At 39.5% G+C, this 20,683-nt stretch overlaps 1 protein-coding gene and 1 long non-coding RNA gene across 4 annotated transcripts; one reads left to right on the top strand and one right to left on the bottom strand.

Moving 5' to 3' along the window:
* Positions 1-10,082: 10,082 nt before the first annotated feature.
* LOC109896979 (uncharacterized) lies at positions 10,083-11,179 on the top strand. The gene is made up of 3 exons (XR_002256166.2): positions 10,083-10,277; positions 10,544-10,713; positions 10,848-11,179. It is a non-coding gene; the product is annotated as an uncharacterized LOC109896979 (long non-coding RNA).
* Positions 11,180-11,386: 207 nt separating this feature from the next.
* On the bottom strand, positions 11,387-20,372 carry LOC109896978 (ubiquitin carboxyl-terminal hydrolase 47). 3 transcript variants are annotated; one of them, XM_020491460.2, is made up of 12 exons: positions 20,265-20,372; positions 19,447-19,544; positions 19,234-19,330; positions 18,993-19,108; positions 17,004-17,074; positions 16,749-16,880; positions 16,448-16,534; positions 16,167-16,295; positions 15,812-15,940; positions 15,596-15,633; positions 15,380-15,414; positions 11,387-11,783 (listed from the first exon to the last, which is right to left on the bottom strand). In XM_020491460.2, the coding sequence occupies exons 2-12, from the start codon at positions 19,532-19,534 to the stop codon at positions 11,686-11,688; spliced, it is 1,020 nt and encodes a 339-aa protein (XP_020347049.2). In that variant the 5' UTR covers positions 19,535-19,544; positions 20,265-20,372; the 3' UTR covers positions 11,387-11,685. The 3 variants fall into 3 exon arrangements, 2 of the variants coding, with proteins under 2 accessions (XP_020347049.2, XP_020347050.1); XR_002256165.2 differs by lacking the exon at positions 11,387-11,783 and adding an exon at positions 14,223-14,721 and having other exon boundaries at positions 15,812-15,957; positions 20,265-20,366; XM_020491461.2 differs by lacking the exon at positions 11,387-11,783 and adding an exon at positions 14,223-14,721 and having other exon boundaries at positions 20,265-20,366.
* Between the last annotated feature and the right edge of the window lie 311 nt (positions 20,373-20,683).

Below are 20,683 nucleotides of genomic sequence, written 5' to 3'. Positions count from 1 at the left end.
CTGATGAGTTTCAGAAGAAAGTCCTTTGGCTCTGGCCATTTTGAGCCTGTAATCGAACCCATAAATGCTGATGCTCCAGATACTGAACTACTCTAAAAGAAGGCTAATTTGATTGCTTCTTTAATCTGAACAACAGTTTTCAGCTGTGCTAACATAATTGCAAAAGGGTTTTCTAATGATCAATTAGCCTTTTAAAATGATAAACTTCAATTAGCTAACAACGTGTGCCATTGGAACACAGGAGTGATGGTTGCTGATAATGGGCCTCTGTACGCCTATGTAGATATTCCATTAAAAATCAGCCGTTTCCAGCTACAATAGTCATTTACAACATTAACAATGTCTAAACTGCATTTCTGATCAATTTGATGTTATTTTAATGGACAAAAAAGTGTCATTTTCTGGACAACCTTGCCTAATTTCTCTCAACTCAAATCTAGGTGAGGTGCTTTGTTTGTTCAAATCAAATTTTATTGGTCATATACACATATTTAGCAGATGTTATTGCAGGTGTAGTGAAAAGGTTGTGGTCCTAGCTCCAACAGTGCAGTTGTATCTAACAATTCACAACAATACACACATCTAAAAGTAAAAGAATGGAATTAAGAAATATATACTACCGTTCAAAAGTTTGGGGTCACTTAGAAATGTCCTTGTTTTTGAAAGAACAAACAAAGCACCTCACCTAGATTTGAGTTGAGAGAAATTAGGCAAGGTTGTCCAGAAAATGATGTAATGGCTTTAGAAGCTTCTGATAGGCTAATTGACATCGTTTGAGTCAACTGGAGGTGTACCTGTGGATGTTTTTCAAGGCCTACCTTCAAGCTCAGTGCCTTTTTGCTTGACATTATGGGAAAATCAAAAGAAGTTAGCCAAGACCTCAGAAAAAAGATTGTAGATCTCCACAAGTCTGGTATATCCTTGGGAGCAATTTACAACACCTGAAGGTACCATGTTCATCTGTACAAAAAACAGTACGCAAGTATAAACACCATGGGACCACGCAGCCGTCATACCGCTCAGGAAGGAGACGCTTTCTGTCTCCTAGAGATTAACCTACTTTGGTGCGAAAAGTGCAAATCAATCTCAGAACAACAGCAAACGACCTTGTGAAGATGCTGGAGGAAACAGGTACAAAAGTATCTATATCCACAGTGAAACGAGTCTTAAATTGACATAACCTGAAAGGCCACTCAACAAGGAAGAAGCCACTGCTCCAAAACCACCATAAAAAAGCCAGACTACGGTTTGCAATTGCACATGGGGACAAAGATCGTACTTTTTGGAGAAATGTCCTCTGGTCTGATGAAACAAAAATAGAACTGTTTGGCCATAATGACCATCGTTATGTTTGGAGGAAAAAGGGGGATGCTTGCAAGCCGAAGAACACCATCCCAACCGTGAAGCACGGGGGTGACAGCATCATGTTGTGGGGGTGCTTTGCTGCAGGAGGGACTGGTGCACTTCTGAAAATGATGTAGATATATTGAAGCAACCTCTCAAGACATCAGTCAGGAAGTTAAAGCTTGGTCGCAAATGGGTCTTCCAAATGGACAATGACCCAAAGCATACTTCCAAAGTTGTGGTAAAATGGCTTAAGGACAAGAAAGTAAAGGTATTGGAGTGGCCATCACAAAGCCCTGACCACAATCCTATAGAACATTTGTGGGCAGAACTGAAAAAGCGTGTGCGAGCAAGGATTCTACAAACCTGACTCAGTTACACCAGTTCTGTCAGAAGGAATGGGCCAAAATGTACCCAACTTAGTGTGGGAAGCTTGTGGAAGGCTACCCAAAATGTTTGTCCCAAGTTAAACAATTTAAAGGCAATGCTACCAAATACTAATTGAGTGTATGTAAACTTCTGACCCACTGGGAATGTGATGAAAGAAATAAAAGCTGAAATCAATCATTCTCTCTACTATTATTCTGACATTTTACATTCTTAAAATAAAGTGGTGATCCTAACTGACCTAAGACAGGACATTTTTACTAGGATTAAGTGTCAGGAATTGTGAAAACTGAGTTTAAATGTATTTGGCTAAGGTGTATGTAAACTTCTGACTTCAACAGTATGGGGGATACAACCTTCCCAGCTCTGCAGATTTTGCTGTGAAGAGGCAAAGTCATTAGATCATTTATTTTGGTACTGTTCAAGAGTGTGCAAAGCTGTCATAAAGGCAATGGGTGGTTACTTTGAAGAATCTCAAATATAACATTTGTTCAACACTTTTTTGGTTAATAAATGATTCCATATGTGTTATTTCATAGTTTGTGTATTCACTATTGTTCTACAATGTAGAAAATAGTAAAAATAAAGACAAACCCTGGAATGAGTAGGTGTGTCCAAACTTTTGACTGGTACTGTATATATATATAAATATATTTATCACAAAAATATATGGGGGATTGGAAATTATGCAGACAATTACATTGATGGTAGCTACAATCTATCTGCAATATTAAAGCTGATCTACCCCCTAAAAAAATATATATATAAAAAATAACTCTAATAATAATGTCCACTTCTCAGAACGTATTAACCTGTCAGGAGGATTTAAACAAGGTTGTCCATCTGCATATTTATTTATTATGGCCATCGAAATGTTAGCTATTACAATCAGATCCTACAATAATATCAAGGGGCTAGAAACACCGGGCTTAAAAACAACAGTGTCATTGTACGCTCATAATTCATGTTTTCTTTAAACCCACAATTTGGATCCTTCCACAGCCTCTTAGAGGATCTAGATAATTGTTCTAACCTTTCTGGATTAAAATCGATTTATGATAAGTGTACTAGATTATGTAGTTGGATCACAAAAAAATACAACTTTTACATTACGTGCAGTTTACCAATAAAATGGTCTGACGGTGAAGTGGACAGACTACGTATTCATATCCCGAAAAAATACATGTATCTCACTACAATATATTTTAATAGGAAGTTTACAAACATGGATTAGATCTTGGAAAATATCTGTGTATTTGTGGAAAAATCACCCTGATTAACTCTTTAGTCATATCCAAGTGGATACAGTAGATCTATAAGGATGAGAATAGAGGAGAGAGAGTAAGCTTAGGCTCAGAAGAGCAGAGTCTCGGTTGAGTGACCCGTCTTGAATCCTGACTGTTTAGGGTGAAAAATATAGTTCTGAGAAAGATAACGAGAGAGTTGATCAGACAGCACGCTCAAGTGTTTTGGAAAGAAATGAAAGAAGGGATACAGGTCTATAGTTTTTGACGTCAGACGATTCGTGTTGGTTTCTTGAGGACGGGAGCGAATCGGGCCAGTTTGAAGTCAGACGGGATGCAGCCAGTGGTCAAGGTATGAGTTGATGAGGGAAGTGAAGAATGGGAGAAGGTCTCCTGTTCTTCACTTGTTGGTCCCTCTCCCTGTTCGGGCGGAGTTCGGCGGTCGACGTCACCGACCTTCTAGCCATCGCCGATCCACTTTTCATTTTCCATTGGTTTTGTCTTGTCTTCCATCACACCTGGTTCCAATTCCATCAATTACATGTTGTGTATTTAACCCTCTGTTTCCTTCCATGTCCTTGTCCGTAATTGTTTGTTGTAGTGCTTCTGCTGGTATTTACCGGGTTTTGTTTGACCCATTTATTGTATTGTTCTGTTGACGGTGGTTTATGGTTATTAAACACAACCGTTGTAACTCAGTTTCCGCTCTCCTGCATCGCATTTACATCTCCAAAGATGGTCTGGAGAAGGGAGGAGGGGATGGGGTCAAGCGTGCAGGTTGTCTAGAGGCCAGACCTCACTAGTTGCAGGATTTCATCTGGAGAGAGAGGGGAGAAAGAGGTCACGGTGTAGGGTAGTTCAGTGTGGGACCAGTGGACTCAATAGGCTGAGTGAATGAGGAGCAGAGTGTCCAATAACCCCATGGCTATGCTCTAATTATTTTGCAGGATGGAAATGCAGATGGACTGGTAAAATGACTTGGGAGCTCAGGGAATACCAGTGAGCATCACTGACTATGGTGACAAGTCAAATGTCAAAAAGCAGATAAAAGATAAAATTGTAATTGACGTGATCAATACAGAAGACCAGATTACCAGTACAACAGTACTGCAACTGAAAAATACATTGGCTGAAGAATTGTCACAAACAGATGCTAAGGATCCCAGGCCACCACACATACAGTTAAAATATATATGTTTACTTGTAAAACTTGGGAGTTTACAACATTCAAACACAAAAACACACAAAACAGGACGCAGGACAAAAGACAGGACACAGTCCCAAGCTGGAAGACTCATGCCTGCTCTCCTGTTATGGGATCCAGCACCACTCTGTCAGTCAGCTGGTGATGAGGTTGCCTGGGGGATGGAGGGATTGAAGAATAGGCAGGAGAGAGAATCTCTACTACTTTACTGCCTGTATTTATGATGTATTTTTATGTAACACTGTATTCAGTATTTTACTGTAATCTCACTGCCAAAGCACAAACTGGCAAAGCTGTTGATAAATATTTCAAAAATAATACAAAATAACAGAAACATAACAACAATATATATTTTGTTTGTTCTCTTCCCCTGCAAAGGTGAAGCTCTGGCTATAAACTCTCAGGGCCATAATAGGGTCCCAGTTTCCATCGGTAGTCATTTGATTCCATCGGTAGTCATTTGGTCAGCATGCACCCTGACTCTGGAGGAGTGGTACCTCCCGTAGGCCACCATCAGGGCAGCCAGGAGACAGACAGCAGCACTGACCCCCAGGACTGCAACCACAGTACAGGTCTGTACTGACCCCCGGCACTGGAAGAGGAGTGGCCGGGGTCAAAGGTCAGGGTTCGAGTTCTGATGTAACAAGGAATCGCAGAGGGAGAGAAATTATAATAGAGGTCATTCTATTCACAATGGAGCAGCATTATATATATCAATGTTTTTTCAAGTATTTTACCTTTATTTATCCAGCAAAATTCCCATTGAGGTCAGAATACCTCTTTTATAAGAGTGACCTGGTATGTGGGCCTTTTTGTACTTCACACTTACCAATTGGGTATTACAGAACAGTTGTTGCTGTGATGGAAAAAAAGAGTGTTTACTATTTGACTCAGTCGTAGACTAGCATGCTACTAGATCGGTTTGTGTGTTTAGCCAACTCTCTCTCTGTGTTCGTTGTCATGCCAAAACCGGTATCAATGGCATGTACTGTATGTATGGAATGCAGTATTACCTGGAAGCTGGATCAAATGTGTCTCAAGCTTAAGGTAGGCAGGCTTCTGAAAGACCTATCCATTTCCAATGTAGAAATAAAGAGTCATTACAATTTTAAGTGAGAAAAACTCATTTATCAGATGTCACTGGGCCTGTGGTGGAAGCAGCTGGAGAGTGAGATGCCAAGTTGTTGATGGCGGGATCAATGTCAGGGTAAGAACACAACCTCTTGTCAGGTCAGGACACTAAACCCCGGTATCCTGTCACCTGGATGAATGAATTAAGGAACAAAAGAACGAACACAATCAGGGTAAAAAAAAAGGTGGTTTACTTCACTTGGATAATATAGTGATCCAAGATCATCATACTCAAAGTTACCTCAATGGCACCTTGATGTGGAAAATTGCAAGATTATGTTATAATGCTTGTATTGAATAATATGTTTATGTGATATACGTGTCTATTAGAATGTATTTCTAATGATAATGGTGTTGGCAGTTGCACTTTTCCCTCAGCTGGGGCTCAGTCACTTGGGGCCCAGAGAGGGGAGAGGTCAGGCTTGTCTTTCACATATCCCTGGTGCTATGCAGAATATCAGAAAGGGAAGAGGACAGGATGGAACATTGTCTTCATATGTGAATGTATCTGTTAAACCTTTTGAAGGGATGGCATGATTAAGGGGGAACCAATTACTTGTCTCCACAATGTCTGTGCGCAAGTCACTCCCTCCTTTGGCATTGGCGGGAGGTGTATGGCAGTGTTTCGAACCATTGTACATCCTCTCTGGTGTTGCACTTATCCTGGGATAGTGTATGACATAGAGGCTCACTCCCCTCAGTGAGTTTGTCCAGGAGAGGGGTCAAGAAGGGGTTTAACTTTAGATGGGAGTTTCTAGAGTTGACAATTGAGTTATGCCATTGGATGAGGTAATGGTTCTGTGCTATGAAGTACCAGGGACGAGATTAGAACCTCGTTTTAGGGACCAAACTGAACGATAATTTATAGTGAATGTTATCTGGCTAAGGGATACTCCTTTCTTAATTATAAAGTCCCTTTTTGAACTGTTCCTAAGATCTGTGGTTCGTCATGTAGGTTGAGAGGGGTGTATCTTGGCTATAAAAGATCTCTGTACTTTTGTGTTGTCACTTTCAATGGTTCATTAGAAATGGCGCATCATTGAAAGTCATTGCTAATGCAAAGCTCTTATTATTATTAAAGATGTAGTATAAGTATAACTCTGACTGGTGTGTGAAGTTTGTTTCTCCTCATTTGGTAATGCAGAAATTAGCCACCACAACCTCCAGCTGGGCAGTCCATCCAATCTGAGCCAGATACCTGTGCCTGGTACCTGTTTAGCCCAGTACACCTGTGTCTGTAACTACACCCCACCACAGAGTCACTGACAGAGAGGGAGATGTTCTGAGAGAACAAGGAGATGGCCAGAAAAGAAAAGGATGGTTAGCGTTCACGTGCATACACGTTTCACAAAAATATGCTGTGTAAGAACATACCTGCACACAAAACACACACACACTTGCCTTACATTATATGGGAATTGAATTGGTGAAGACGCCACGTAGAAGAGATACGGATACATTTCTTCTCCAAAGAGAGACATATTGGATAGATCGCTTGGCCACTCTTGCCTCAGCAGGCCTCAATGAGGAATGTTATTTTTCTTAGTTTTTGTAGTTGGCATATAAATAGGGCAAAAGGTAATGACATCACAATGTATTTGTATTGTGTGTCTATCTTTATTTGATTGTCATGTTTCCCCCACTGCTTCCACTACCGGGACCTCTTGATTGAGCCAATACTGACTGTGAATTTATAATTATGCCCACCTGTGTGGTATTTTTGTTGTGACATTGATTGCCATTGCCTTGCACACTGAAGAAAGGCTCACACCATTGTGTAAATGGTAAAGAAGATGAAGAGGTGCTTAAAATCAAATGTTATCGTGGAGAACAGAGCTCAGGAAAAAGGTCAAACTGAAGTGAAATGAATGAGCGCCGAAGACAGAGCTAGTATTGATGCAAGGACTGACCATTCATGATATCAAAATTATAGTTTTAACCACGTTTTGAGTCGATTCATTTGTTTATAAATATTGGAGTAAAACGTTTTACTCCAATATTTATAGTATTCAGACAATACTAGCTCTGTCTATGGAATTGAGAATGGTCACATATCTCAACTATCATCCCTCAGCTTTTTACCTAAACAGTGGTGGGGTCCCTTTGTTATTGTTTCAACTGCAGATTGTCCCTTTAAATGAGTAAAAATTATTGTAACTTTCTAAGAGAAAGAGGATTATTTGTTCAAGAGGCTACATTGTTTTGTCTCTTCATCTGTCTAAAAAAGTATTATCAATACTATTTTAATGTGTAATTTTCCCGTGTTGTATAAGATTATGATGTATGTCTTTCATTGTAAACTACCTATGACCCTTACTTATAAACCCTTATAAAGGGTAGTGTTACCTATAAAGGACCAGGGAAGAAACCAGATGCCTTTATACAAGCTTAACCTGGAATCCACACTGAGGTGAAGTAATAGTGAAATTGAAAGACTACAGAGTTTAGGCTAGTTAGTATACTGTACAACTAGTGTTGGGATTTTTCTTTTCAGGTGTAAAGTATAGAATCAGAGATGAAATCAGACAATGGTGTAAAGGCAGAAAGAAAAGGTTTCATTTGGAAGCACACACCATGTCTGAAGACAGCAGAGATGACATCAACTTTTATCCCTTCACAGCGCAGTCAGTAAAATCAGCAATGTGGTCATGGTAGCACTTACCATGAGGTATTCTATATCAGGTGAGCAAAAGTTATAGATTTCCTTCACACTGGAAGCAGCACACCTGTTGTTATTTATGAACCCCCCCTCATTTAGACTTTCCCAAAGCCTTCGTCCGATCTTGCCACTGGATGAAGAATCCACAAATTACTATGTGTATAGTTTCATCATCTATCCACGTATCTGTAAGACATGTGACTCTCAAACGAAGCTCATCTTATTCTAAAGTGACTGGACATTTGCCAACAGAAAGGAGGGGAGCGCCATTCGGTTTTCTCATCGCTCATTTTCACCAGGGCTGCAGCTCGTCTACTGTGTCTATGCCTGCAGGGTTTTGGTAGCTAATGGAACAAAGGAATAGGGACCGGACAACAGCTGAGTTGAAGTCTTATTTGAGGTCAAAATCGTGGTTAGTAACTGTTTATCTGATATCCAGAAGTGCTTGGGGTCAAATGGGATAATAGCATGAACTTTTCTGTACAATAGAAGTAAAGATCATTTGATTCCGCCCCTCTCAGTCAGCACCATCTTGTCCAATTTTTCGCTCAATGAGCTTTAATGCCAAGGAGATTAATATATCCTAATTATACAAATCTTACTGGGACAGGGCATCTCCCCATAGGTCACGATCTCATACAGCCAGCAAGGTGCCGAAGGACCACACGTCACCCATGATGGTGAACTTTCTACTGGTGATGTCCTCAGGAGCTGTCCATCTCAAAGGGAGTAGTGCGTTCCCTATAGGCATATAATACACACCAGTCCAATTGAAATGCAGACTTATAGAGCTGTGATCAATCTCCCAGGGGTCCGCAGAGCCAGGAAACTGTGGAGTGAGATACAAGATCAGAATATCAGCAGAAAGTTTGAGTCACTAACAAATCTAACAACTGGAATCTGTCTTCTGTAATCACCAAACCTCCTTATTAAAGGCCCAAGTACAGTAGTAAAATGTCAACTTCTCAAGCTGTAAAAAGATGCTCTGAGCATACCCATGATATTGTACAACTACTTTATTTTTTTTAAATCACAGTTTCAGTGGAAAATGGAAATAGGTTTTGAGTTTAAACACTTTTCCTGTACAAATAGCAGATTCAATCCATTACACACATGCCATCATAGGTTTGGACAACGAGTTTTTCTACAAACATCTCAAAATTCATGAAGTCAATCACAGACTGCGCATCTCACCCACTTGACACAATAAAGTTTCCCAAGAAAGGTTCCTTAATAAAGCCCCGATCATCCACATATCTGACGATAACTGACAACTGCAGACTGGTGGCACCATAGGTCCCAGAGCGGGGGGGCAATTTTTAACAGTTGATCATCCGATACAGCATGTCAGATTTCGAATGTTTAGGTGTAGCCTGCTGACAACATTTATGTCATGAGTTTTTGCTTGTCTGTCCGGAGTGATTATGTGTTCTCATCGTCTGAGCGCACAAGACAAAATGCGCTTGCGCCAAGCTCTCCCCTTAATCTAACTTTTAATGGATGATGCGATGGAAGCTATCAAATCTTTCTGAATTGTTTTCGACATCCCAGAAAAGACAGTTGAAAGTTTGATATGTTCAGCAAGTAAAGCATCATGACGCGTAATTACCTCTGCAACCTCCTTGTAGTTGCCCTTGTTAATGGAACTTTCCCTCTCGTCGTGTCCTCTAAAAGCGCATTCTTGCATGCCCTGCTTTTGTTTTTTCGTTAGCTGAACAATCTATGTTCTTCGTGGCACTGTACCCACTTTTTGACCAAGGCTCAGACTTTCCAAAAAGCAGGCAAGGCCAGAAATACAGGCGGCCTGATGAAAGGCTACCTGTTAACCAGCTAACGATATACTTTTGATACCAGTTGATATTGAAAGCCCTCACCTTTTCATCCTTCTACATGAAACTCATCTCGGGCAGAGGTCGACCTTCGCTTTTAATGTGCACCTTTTCCTGTACCCCAGAGAATGAAAGGGGTTCTTCAACCAAAAGTCCACAACATTTTCAGCATCGTTGGCCCTTCTACTATTCTGGCGGAGAAAACTGCACACTCGTGCTGGTAGCTAGCGACAGAAGTTAGCAAGGCAATTTGGAATAGATTGCACTAATTGGAAACAAAAATAAAGTTCGAAAACCAAGAGAACAATTTATAATACACCTCCTCCTGTCTCCTGTAATTTAAAAAAATTATTGGAATTAACCAACTACCGCACCGATAGCATAGTGTTAATTAGCACCCATTTTCACGTGAGATAGCACCCTTAGGCAATTGCTTACAATGAGGAAATCTTATTTGGACAAATGTACCTACTTGAGCGGTAAGCCTAGGTTTACATGTACAGTTATGTAATCGATTTGATCATTGATTTTCTGCGTTTCTTCAATGTATGCCTCGTTGTGTTTGGCTGGCTCTAAATGTGTGTCGTTGATGCCGACGGCCATTCCCTAAGATACACAATAGCGAGTCTACACAGCCTACACATAGTATATACAATAATTAAATGCCTATTGCCTATTTAATGCCACTCTATGTCCATGCCTTCATGCCTTTTTATGTCTATGCTTATTTTTCTTTGATATATAGAGACACGTTAGTGTGTTGTTGGAGGGCGAGAGTCCTAAAATGTAAAGCAGCAGCAGCTGTCAACTTCATCACTGCCCCTTCTGCACATATAAAGCTGAACAATATATGGTCAACAACCACACCAAAGGTCAACAACCACATCAAAGGTCATGCTTCAGTGAGGCACAGAGGTACTATTTCTTTGTTTATTGAATATATTTGACATTCACATTTTTAAAATATTTGCCCTATTTTTTTTCAGTTACATCAGTGTATTTAATTCAATTTGATAGATTGTTACTTTACTGTTATTCCTTTCTTTCAGAGGTCACAATCATAAAGCGTGGCTTTCGTTGTTGCACGGCAACAATAATCAACAGCACAGTTTCTGAAGCACCTGACATACCATCAGTATCCTAGGTTACAATCCCCCACTACGGTTGTATGATGGCCTGGATGAAGAATATTCTCCTCAAGGAACCATTCATGTTCTCGTTCCAGTTACAGAGACATTATGAGATGTTCTATGTGGAGGCAGTTGACTACAATAAAATGACTGTCTGCCTCTTTAGAGGAGCAAGAGTGAAGCCATTTTTGAGGAGTGGTCAAACCTTGTTTTTCTCTGCTGTGTTAATTGTTTCAATTGTTAATTGTGTTGTTTAGTAAAGATGATGTAGAAGTCACCCGAGTCTCTGATCTCTTTACTGGAGCTGGTAAAACTTAGTGTACAAAGCACATTCAGCTTGTCCACGTGTCTATATGTTACAGTCTGTCTCCATTCTCCATTTTGCTTTATCTTGGCCAGGTCGCAGTTGTAAATGAGAATGTAATGGCGGGTGAGTGAAATGAGTGAGGAGTCAAATGCAGAGAGCGAAATGAACGTGAAAACGCTTTAATGTCCTTCAAAACGTAACAGGTCCAAAACATGGGCGAATGCCCAAAACACTGGCGCTAAACAAACCCAAAACCTAGATACAAACACTGGACAGCGAAAACCCAAAACAAACCACGATACATCACCAAACGTAACAACCAACAAGCCCGCACAAACACCAGCGGGCAAAACTAACTTAAATAACACCCATCCCAAAACCCCAACAAGGAACAGGTGAAAACAATTTGACAAAAACAAACGAAAAGGATAAAGGGATCGGTGGCAGCTACTAGACCGGCGACGACGACCACCGAGCGCCACCCGAGCAGGAAGGGGAGCCACCTTCGGTGGTATTCGTGACAGAGAACTTGTTCTCAACTGGCCCACCTGGTTAAATAAAGGTGAAATAAAAAAATAAAAAATACATTCTCATGAGGAAAGTAATAGCATTATAAATCAGGATAGGTAGTAACTGTATATATACGCTCAATGAAATAATATAATTACAAATGTATAACATTTATCAACACAATTTTAACAGTACATGACATACATAACAAGTCTGTTGTTCACTGCAACAATACCAGTAGCTTGTCTCAAATATAGCATGAAACAAAAAGTGTTACAACACATGTGCTGGTACCACGTTATATAATATTACTTACAATCTTCAAAAATGAAATATGTTTGTATTCAACGTGTGCCTTGCACAAACGTGTGTGTTTGTATTCAGTGTGTGACTGTCAAACACCGGTGGGCGGGGTCAAACGTGGGCGGAGTCAATTATTTGACTCCGCCCATATTGAGCCAGGCCCGAACTGCAGTCAGGGGTACAAGCTACGAGTCTTCTAGCTTTTGTTTTGAAGTCAGTGTAGCAAGAGGAGGACAGAAGCTAGCTGTCCTCAGTCTACACCATGGTGCTACCCCAGACAGTGCTGTTGAAGTTACTGTATACTTTCATTTTAATCAATTATTTGGTGACATATTAATTTATTTAGTTTAGTTTTTCTAGTTTTTCTTTTTTAATGTTTCACTATTTTTATGAAATTTCACTGAGGAGGATGGTCCTCCGCTTCCTCCTCTGTGGAGCCTCCACTGCATAGGACATACTTCCCTAGTTAGGTTCTTATTCTACACACACACACACACACACACACACACACACACACACACACACACACACACACACACACACACCAGTTAAAGCAGACCTTTACTAATACACGCACAATTCTATCTTATATGAGCTGCTATAGTTAGCCATACCGACTAAGGAGAACATGTTTTCATTCTGTATTCATTCATCTCTTTAGTCATACACATACCCCCCCCCCCCCCAACAATCATTGCTAATGGTTTGCTAGGGTGTGCACTAATGAATACACCCCAGAACAAACATTGTACATGGTAAGCCTACATTTTATTTTTTATGTATCAAGTGATAAAGGACTTTTGAAGTTGCCTGTTGTTGGCATTATTTGTATGACTAAAGAGATATAATAAATACAAAATGCAAACGTGTTCTCTTTAGTCGATATGGCTAATGACACAGACTAGGCAGAATGGGCTTGTAGCCTAAAACTAAAAACTGTATCTATATGTCTAAAAACTTTCAACAAGGCCACTGAATTAAACTGGGTACTGGGCCCACTTTATTTGAAGTGCATCCTATGAAGGCTTCATAAAGCACTACATAGATGCTTCACAAATGATCTATAACCATATATCATGCTCTATAACGATGTATAATGTGGCATAGCTGTATGACATAACCATTCATTTATTTGTTCACGTTCGTTACTCTTTTCTAGAGCATGAAATACAGTTATAGAGGATTTGTGGCCCATTTATCTAGTACTTTTAAATTCTACAGTATATGACTGCTTTATGAAGCCTTAGCCTTCATATGATGCACTTCAAATAAAGCGGGACCTAAAACAGAATATAATTTGTTCCAAGCGTACCTGTTTTATTGCTGAATGATAGCCTGGCTCCAGGTCATCTACAAGTCTATGCTAGGTAAAGCTCCGCCTTATCTCAGCTCACTGGTCACGATGGCAACACCCATCCGTAGCACGCGCTCCAGCAGGTGTATCTCACTGATCATCCCTAAAGCCAACACCTCATTTGGCCGCCTTTCGTTCCAGTACTCTGCTGCCTGTGACTGGAACGAATTGCAAAAATCGCTGAAGTTGGAGACTTTCATCTCCCTCACCAACTTCAAACATCAGCTATCTGAGCAGCTAACCGATCGCTGCAGCTGTACATAGTCTATTGGTAAATAGCCCACCCTTTTCACCTACCTCATCCCCGTACTGTTTTTATTTATTTACTTTTCTGCTCTTCTGCACACCAATATCTCTACCTGTACATGACCATCTGATCTTTTATCACTCCAGTGTTAATCTGCAAAATTGTAATTATTTGCCTACCTCCTCATGCCTTTTGCACACATTGTATATAGACCCCCCCTTCGTTTTCTACTGTGTTATTGACTTGTTAATTGTTTACTCCATGTGTAACTCTTTGTTGTATGCTCACACTGCTATGCTTTATCTTGGCCAGGTCGCAGTTGCAAATGAGAACTTGTTCTCAACTAGCCTACCTGGTTAAATAAAGGTGAAAAAAAAAAAAAAAAAGGCTTTAAGCAGAATAGCTGGCTAGTGAAGCTGTTAGTTGCCATTGTTGATATCACTTTCCCAGAGACTTCAACTGGCAGTTAGCTTTAAGTGACTTAGCGTCCCCGATGGGACGTAGCAGACTCAGTCATATGTTCAATTCCTCTTCTATACTTGACAATTCCTCTTCTACACTCTTCCATTCCTCTTCTATTATATTTCATTCCTGTTCCATACCCTTCACTTTCTCTTCTATACTCTCCAATTCCTTTTCTATACTTTTCAATTCCTCTTCTATGCTCTTCAAGTCCTCCTCTATGTTTTTCAATCCCTCTTCTATACATTTCAATTTCTTTTGTATTAATTTCAATTTCTCTTCTATACTCGTCAATGTTGTATATTCTCTTCTCTTCCTCTTCTATCATCTTCACTGTCTCTCTTATTGTCATGGAGTGTTGAGGAATGTCATCAATGCCTCTTCCATTGTGTTCTATCCATGTCTTGAATTCCACATATATTCTCTCCAATTGCAATGCTATACTATGTGATTCTACATTGATTATTTTCTTCAATTCCGCTTTAATTTGATTCCATTCCTCTTTTATTCTCCTCAATTCTTCTTCTATTTTCTTCCATTCCTCTTCCATACACTTTAATTCCTCCTCTTTTCTTAATTTCCTCTTCTCCTGGTTGATCCGGAGCATGTGCTTAGAATTAGAGGGAAATGCATACATAAGTTTGACTGTAATTGGTCAAAAAGAGTTTAGATGAAGGAAGCATAATTCAGTTTATCCAAGCAGAATTAACATTTAGGGCCACAAATCTGAAGGGACTGAACAGGAGCTATTGAATTCAGGATAATTGAAAACATATAGGAGGATCCTTTAAGATAAGTGATGCTACTGTACGGGATGACTGTATGACAGATTGTTATCGCTCCAATGCAGCCATTTCTTTCTCAATATCAAATCATTTCTGGGTAACAATTAAGTACCTTAAAGTGATTGTTTTAAATTAAAATGGTAAAAAAATATTTAAAAAAAATGTTTCTTAGCAAAAAGCAATATCTCAAGCAAGAATTTTCCTAAGACTGTCTGTGAGGGAGGGACCTATTTGGAGAAGCCTATTGGGAGGAATATGTAACCTTAAAACTAGCTGTTATTGGCAAAGAGTAGGGCTACCTCTCTTTGTTATCGGTCTATTGTCCAAAACCCCACCCATGCAAAACAAGCTAAAATTTCAGGCAGTATTTTCAAACAGCTCTTACATCATTTTCACAATTATTATTCCAACCTAGTAGTGTGGAAATATATAGAAAACACAGGAAAATATATATTTTTTTACTGCACTGCCACTTTAACTTACATTTCTTGTACATAAGCAGATACACACTCTGGGATCTAGTGGAAATAGGAAAATAATGTTAAAACTGTAATATTACAAAAAAAGAGGTGATTCAGTTTGGCATGATGTTCTCTGGAAAACACACACACACACACACACACACACACACACACACACACACACACACACACACACACACACACACACACACACACACACAAAACACTGACATTTTACCTTTCATTATTCATATGACTGATTGATTGTGGATTGGGCTGTAAGAGAGGAACAGTATGTATTACAATAGTATACAAATATATGCATATCATTGTGTACACTGGCCTACAGTATATTGAGGGTGAGGTCTATTGGTGGTGTTTTAATATATTTTGACGACACATAATATTTGACACTGAAACAGTCAATATTCAATTCAATTGACAAAAAACATACCTGTCTGACGTAGCTGTCATCGAACACATACCAGTTGTGATCATCATAGGACTTGATTCTAGCAGTGTAATGTCCACCTCTTAGACTTCCCACATGGTCCACAACTGCATAGAGTTCATAGTCACAGTTCTGTTCAGAGAAAAGGTCTGTCATGAAAAGAAAAACACCGCCATCATTTACATTTACGAAGCTGTTTTTGGTAGGGACCGGTGAAGGACCAATGAGAATGAGAGAACACGTAACCCTCTGTTTTCCTTTTATAGTGCTCCTGCCTGAATACATATACAAATGTGTCGCCTTCATGAGAAAAATGTTACAAAAGCACCTGTGCTATAAAGAAAGTATCTCTAAATACCTTTGTCCGTAACGTGTGAGGAACTTCAACACAGCAGTCATTTTTGGTATATGACATACTGTGGTAGTCAAACTCAAACCTCTTGAGGAGCAGAGTCAGAATCTCTGGGTGATGTTCCATTTTACATGCCTGGGCAACACAAAACAAACACACACTATCAGTCTATCAGTATAGCCATTACCTTCCATAGTCTAAAGCGTGTTATCTTTTTGAGAGGCTTTTGGTACCATTGTGGATTAAGGATTTTGATATGATTGAATATTCTCAACATCACAACTCACAATGGTTGAATAGGTTTTCTCATTGCATTGGTCGCAATACATCTCACTGACAGTTGAAGACTTGAAAAACTTCTCAAAACCATCCCTCTGTAAACACACACACACACACACACACACACACACACACACACACACACACACACACACACACACACACACACACACACACACACACACACACACACACACACACACACACACACACACACACACACACACACACACCGTTTACAAACAATCCTTCCCTGCAAAATCAAAACCTTTGGAAATGACTAAAATACTTGAAGATTATTTTCCTTACCACACTGTAGGTTTTGTTTGAGTCTGATGGATTTTCTATTGAGAGTGGCAGAGTCCAGAATGGACCAGTTTCAACACTGGTCACATGACCTTCTGAACATCTCATTGTGTGTCTCAAATGTCCTTTGAAGATCTAAATACAAAAATATGCCATATAATAATAAAGTCTTGTCATGGCAAATATTGTATTTATAACATGTTCAGTTGCAGGTTTTTTCTAATAACATGTCAGTATAAATAATAAATAATACTGTACCTGAGACACATAAGGAGTGACCATGCTTAAAATATTCTCAAAATATTCAGCAGCATCCCGTTGCTCGTAAACTGATTGGTAAAAACAAGAAGTCAAAACACTCCTGCGGTAGGTCATAATGCAAAGGATATACTTTTTCATATATATAAACTCATATAATTTATCATTGTTTACTAATATATATATGTTTTACTAAAATTATTTATAATTTGATTCATTCAAATGTATGTATATAGTTTAACCTTTTAATGCAGTGGGCTAAATCAGGGTCACACAAGAGTGTTTCTTGGTAGTCTTAAACAAATCTACTTTGAAACAAAATAATTCCCCTCACACACACACACTGAAAAACATCCCCACAGCATAATGCTGCCACAAACATGCCTCACAGTAGGGATGGTGCCAGGTTTCCTCAAGACGTGACACTTGGCATTCAGGCCAAAGAGTTCAATCTTGGTTTCATCAGACCAGAGAATCTTGTTTCTTATGGTATGAGTCCTTAAGGTACCTTGTGGCAAACTCCAAGCAGGCTGTCATGTGCCTTTTACTGAGGAGTGGCTTCCGTCTGGCCACTCTACCATAAAGGCCTGATTGGTGGAGTGCTGCAGAGATGGTTGTCCTTCTGAAAGGTTCTCCCATCTCCAAAGAGGAACTCTGGAGCTTTGTCAGACTAACCACCAGGTTCTTGGTCACCTTCCTGACCAGGGCCCTTCTCCCCCGAATGCTCAGTTTGGCCGGGTGGCCAGCTCTAGGAAGAGTCTTGATGGTTCCAAACCTCTTCCATTTAAGAATGATGGAGGCCACTGTGTTCTTGGTGAACTTCAATGCTGTAGAAATGTTTGGTACCCTTCCCCAGATCTGTGTCTTGACACAATCCTGTCTCTGAGCTCTATGGACAATTTTTTAGACAATCGTGGCTTGGTTTTTACTCTGACATGCACTGTCAACTGTGGGACCTTATACAGACAGGTGTGTGCCGTTCCAAATCATGTCCAATCAATTTAATTTACCACAGGTGGATCCAATCAAGCTGTAGAAACATCTCAAGGATGATGAATGGAAACAGGATGCACCTGAGCTCAATTTCGAGTGTCAAAGCAAAGGGTCTTAATATTTTTGTAAATACGGGATTTCAGATTTTATTTTTATTACAATAGCACTTTGTCATTATGGGGTATTGTGTGTAGATTGAGGAGGAAAACGTTTTATTTAATCCATTTTAGAATAAGGCTGTAACGTAATAAAATGTGGAAAAAGGGAAGGGGTCTGAATACTTATAATTGTAAAAATTATTTTACCCCCTTTTCTACACAATTTCATCATTCCCAATTGGTAGTTACAGTCTTGTACCATCGCTGCATCTCCCCTATGGATTTGGTAGAGGCGAAGGTCGAGTGGCGTGCGTCCTCCGAAACACAACCCCGGAAAGCCACACTGCTTTTTGACACAATGCACGCTTAACCTGGAAGCCAGCCCTACCAATGTGTCAGAGGAAACACCGTACACCTGGCAACCATGTCAACTTGCATGCGCCCGGGCCCGCCACAGGAGTGGGACAAGGATATCCCGAGCGGCCAAACCCTCCCCTAACCCGGACGATGCTGGGCCAATTGTTTGTTGCCTCATGGGTCTCCCGGTCGCGGATGGCTACGACACAGCATGATATCAAACCAGGAACTGTAGTAACTCGGCTTGCACTGCGATGCAGTGCCTTAGACCACTGCATCACTCGGGAGGTCACAGTATATATATTTGACATAGAAATAGCGGATTTTAGGCATTTTCTTTTTTAAATGTTCATTAATTATGAAATTCTAAAGAATATGAATAACATTCCACCCATGAGGCCACCAGGTCATTTGACTGCAGGAAAGGAATGTATTATACTTGTTTGAATATACAGTATAATACTCTTAGAGCACTTGTATATTTATCAAAGTTAGGTCAAATATATACTCTTTCTCAGCAGGATATCAAAAGCAAACTCACCATTTCCAATGCCAAGTATGGATAAGATGTCCTTTGTGTGAGTTTCACTTGTCTTCAATGCCTTAAAAAGGCTTTTCAGGTGAAAATCAGCAGTCTTCTGATCTTGACCACAGTGACTGTAGAGATCGATGTGATATCTAATATATTCTCTTACTGCATATTATTATAGTTTGATGTATTGATTTTAGATTGTAATCATTGTGTTAAGTGGGACTCAATCAGAAAATGGAAATTCCCAAACCTTTCCACAGCCTCTCTGAAGTCCTTAGTCATGAAGAGGACCTGCAGAACACTGTTCAAATAACAGGTTGCTCCTTGATTAACTAAGCCATTGTAGTCTAAAATAAAGAAAGAATAATGAATTATTGTAGTACCATAACTGATCCACTTCAGTGTGTCAACATGTAGACCTATAATGGCTCGATCTTGAGACAGAAACGTACTTATTGCTTACCAAATATGAGGTCAAGTCTCATTTTAAACCTCTTCACGATGCCTTTGTCGCATCCTTTTTTCTTTGGAGGATTCTCCTTGGAACTCATTTTTTCACGCCTGAATAATCAAAAGATGTTTTGTTAACAGAGAAAACATTAATCTGTTAGATTTAAATGTATATACCCCTTGATTTGGAAAAATATATTTAGGCCTACCTTATTGTAAACACATACTAGACTAATTATACGAGTATGATTAGAACAACACTATAACAATTATAACATTGTAACAACAATTATATAACTACAACAATAACAATAATAACCACATTATATATAGAATAGAATAGAATTATTATCAGGCTAAATCATTTATGAAATAACAATGAGAATGTCGTACCGTATCAGGGCTACGAGGCTACTTGGAGTTTTTATTTTATTTACAATAATTGTTCAGGCCTTTTTCGATAAACAAAGCCCGTCACCCGTAAAGACGCACCATAGTTTCATTTTTGTACATCTGTTTGCGCGGATTTTCGTTTTGAGGTTACTGCTGCAGCAACACTCATTTGTGGACAGCGATATGTAAAATGTCGTCTGTATTAAAATCGAATTGTAGACCTCGCATATGGATTCAAATTCCAAATATTTGAAGATTCGCCACAATATGCATGCATACATGCATAATCTACATGAATAGTAGCTTCAGCAGGGCTGAAATAAAGCCTGGAAACGGACTGCAGGCGTCTTACAATACCTATATATCGGTATGATTTCATGACTTGATTACCCTGTTAGTTTCATGTACATTGTAAACCGTAGCCTACCAACAACTTACCGATTTCACCGATTTTTCAGCTTCGAGAAAGAGAAGTGCGACATATTTGTTTTCCAAATTTCAGTTTCGATTTAGATTCACTTTACCTCGCTTGAAATCTACAGTAATACGCATATGTGGCCAGATGTGGCGTATTGTATACGGGCAACTGAAAAAAATCAAACACATATTGAGAGTTGTTATTAATAATGTATATCCCCAAACAGAGCCTATTACATTAGTAGTCCAATTCCTAATTATATGATCCCCCTCTCTCTCACACATAGATATATATATAATTTAACGAAGCACAACGTTTAGGTCAAATAAAATGTCTTAAAAAATCATGAAAATAGAAGAGGAGAGTAGACATTTCCAATCTTCCTTCTGGATCCCATAAAAGGAGAACAGGCATGAATATTCCAGTTGCTTGTCTGTAC

Source organism: Oncorhynchus kisutch, linkage group LG9 (genome assembly GCF_002021735.2).
Source record: "Oncorhynchus kisutch isolate 150728-3 linkage group LG9, Okis_V2, whole genome shotgun sequence".
NCBI lineage: Eukaryota > Metazoa > Chordata > Actinopteri > Salmoniformes > Salmonidae > Oncorhynchus > Oncorhynchus kisutch.
This window is presented reverse-complemented; position numbering and strand designations above follow the sequence as displayed.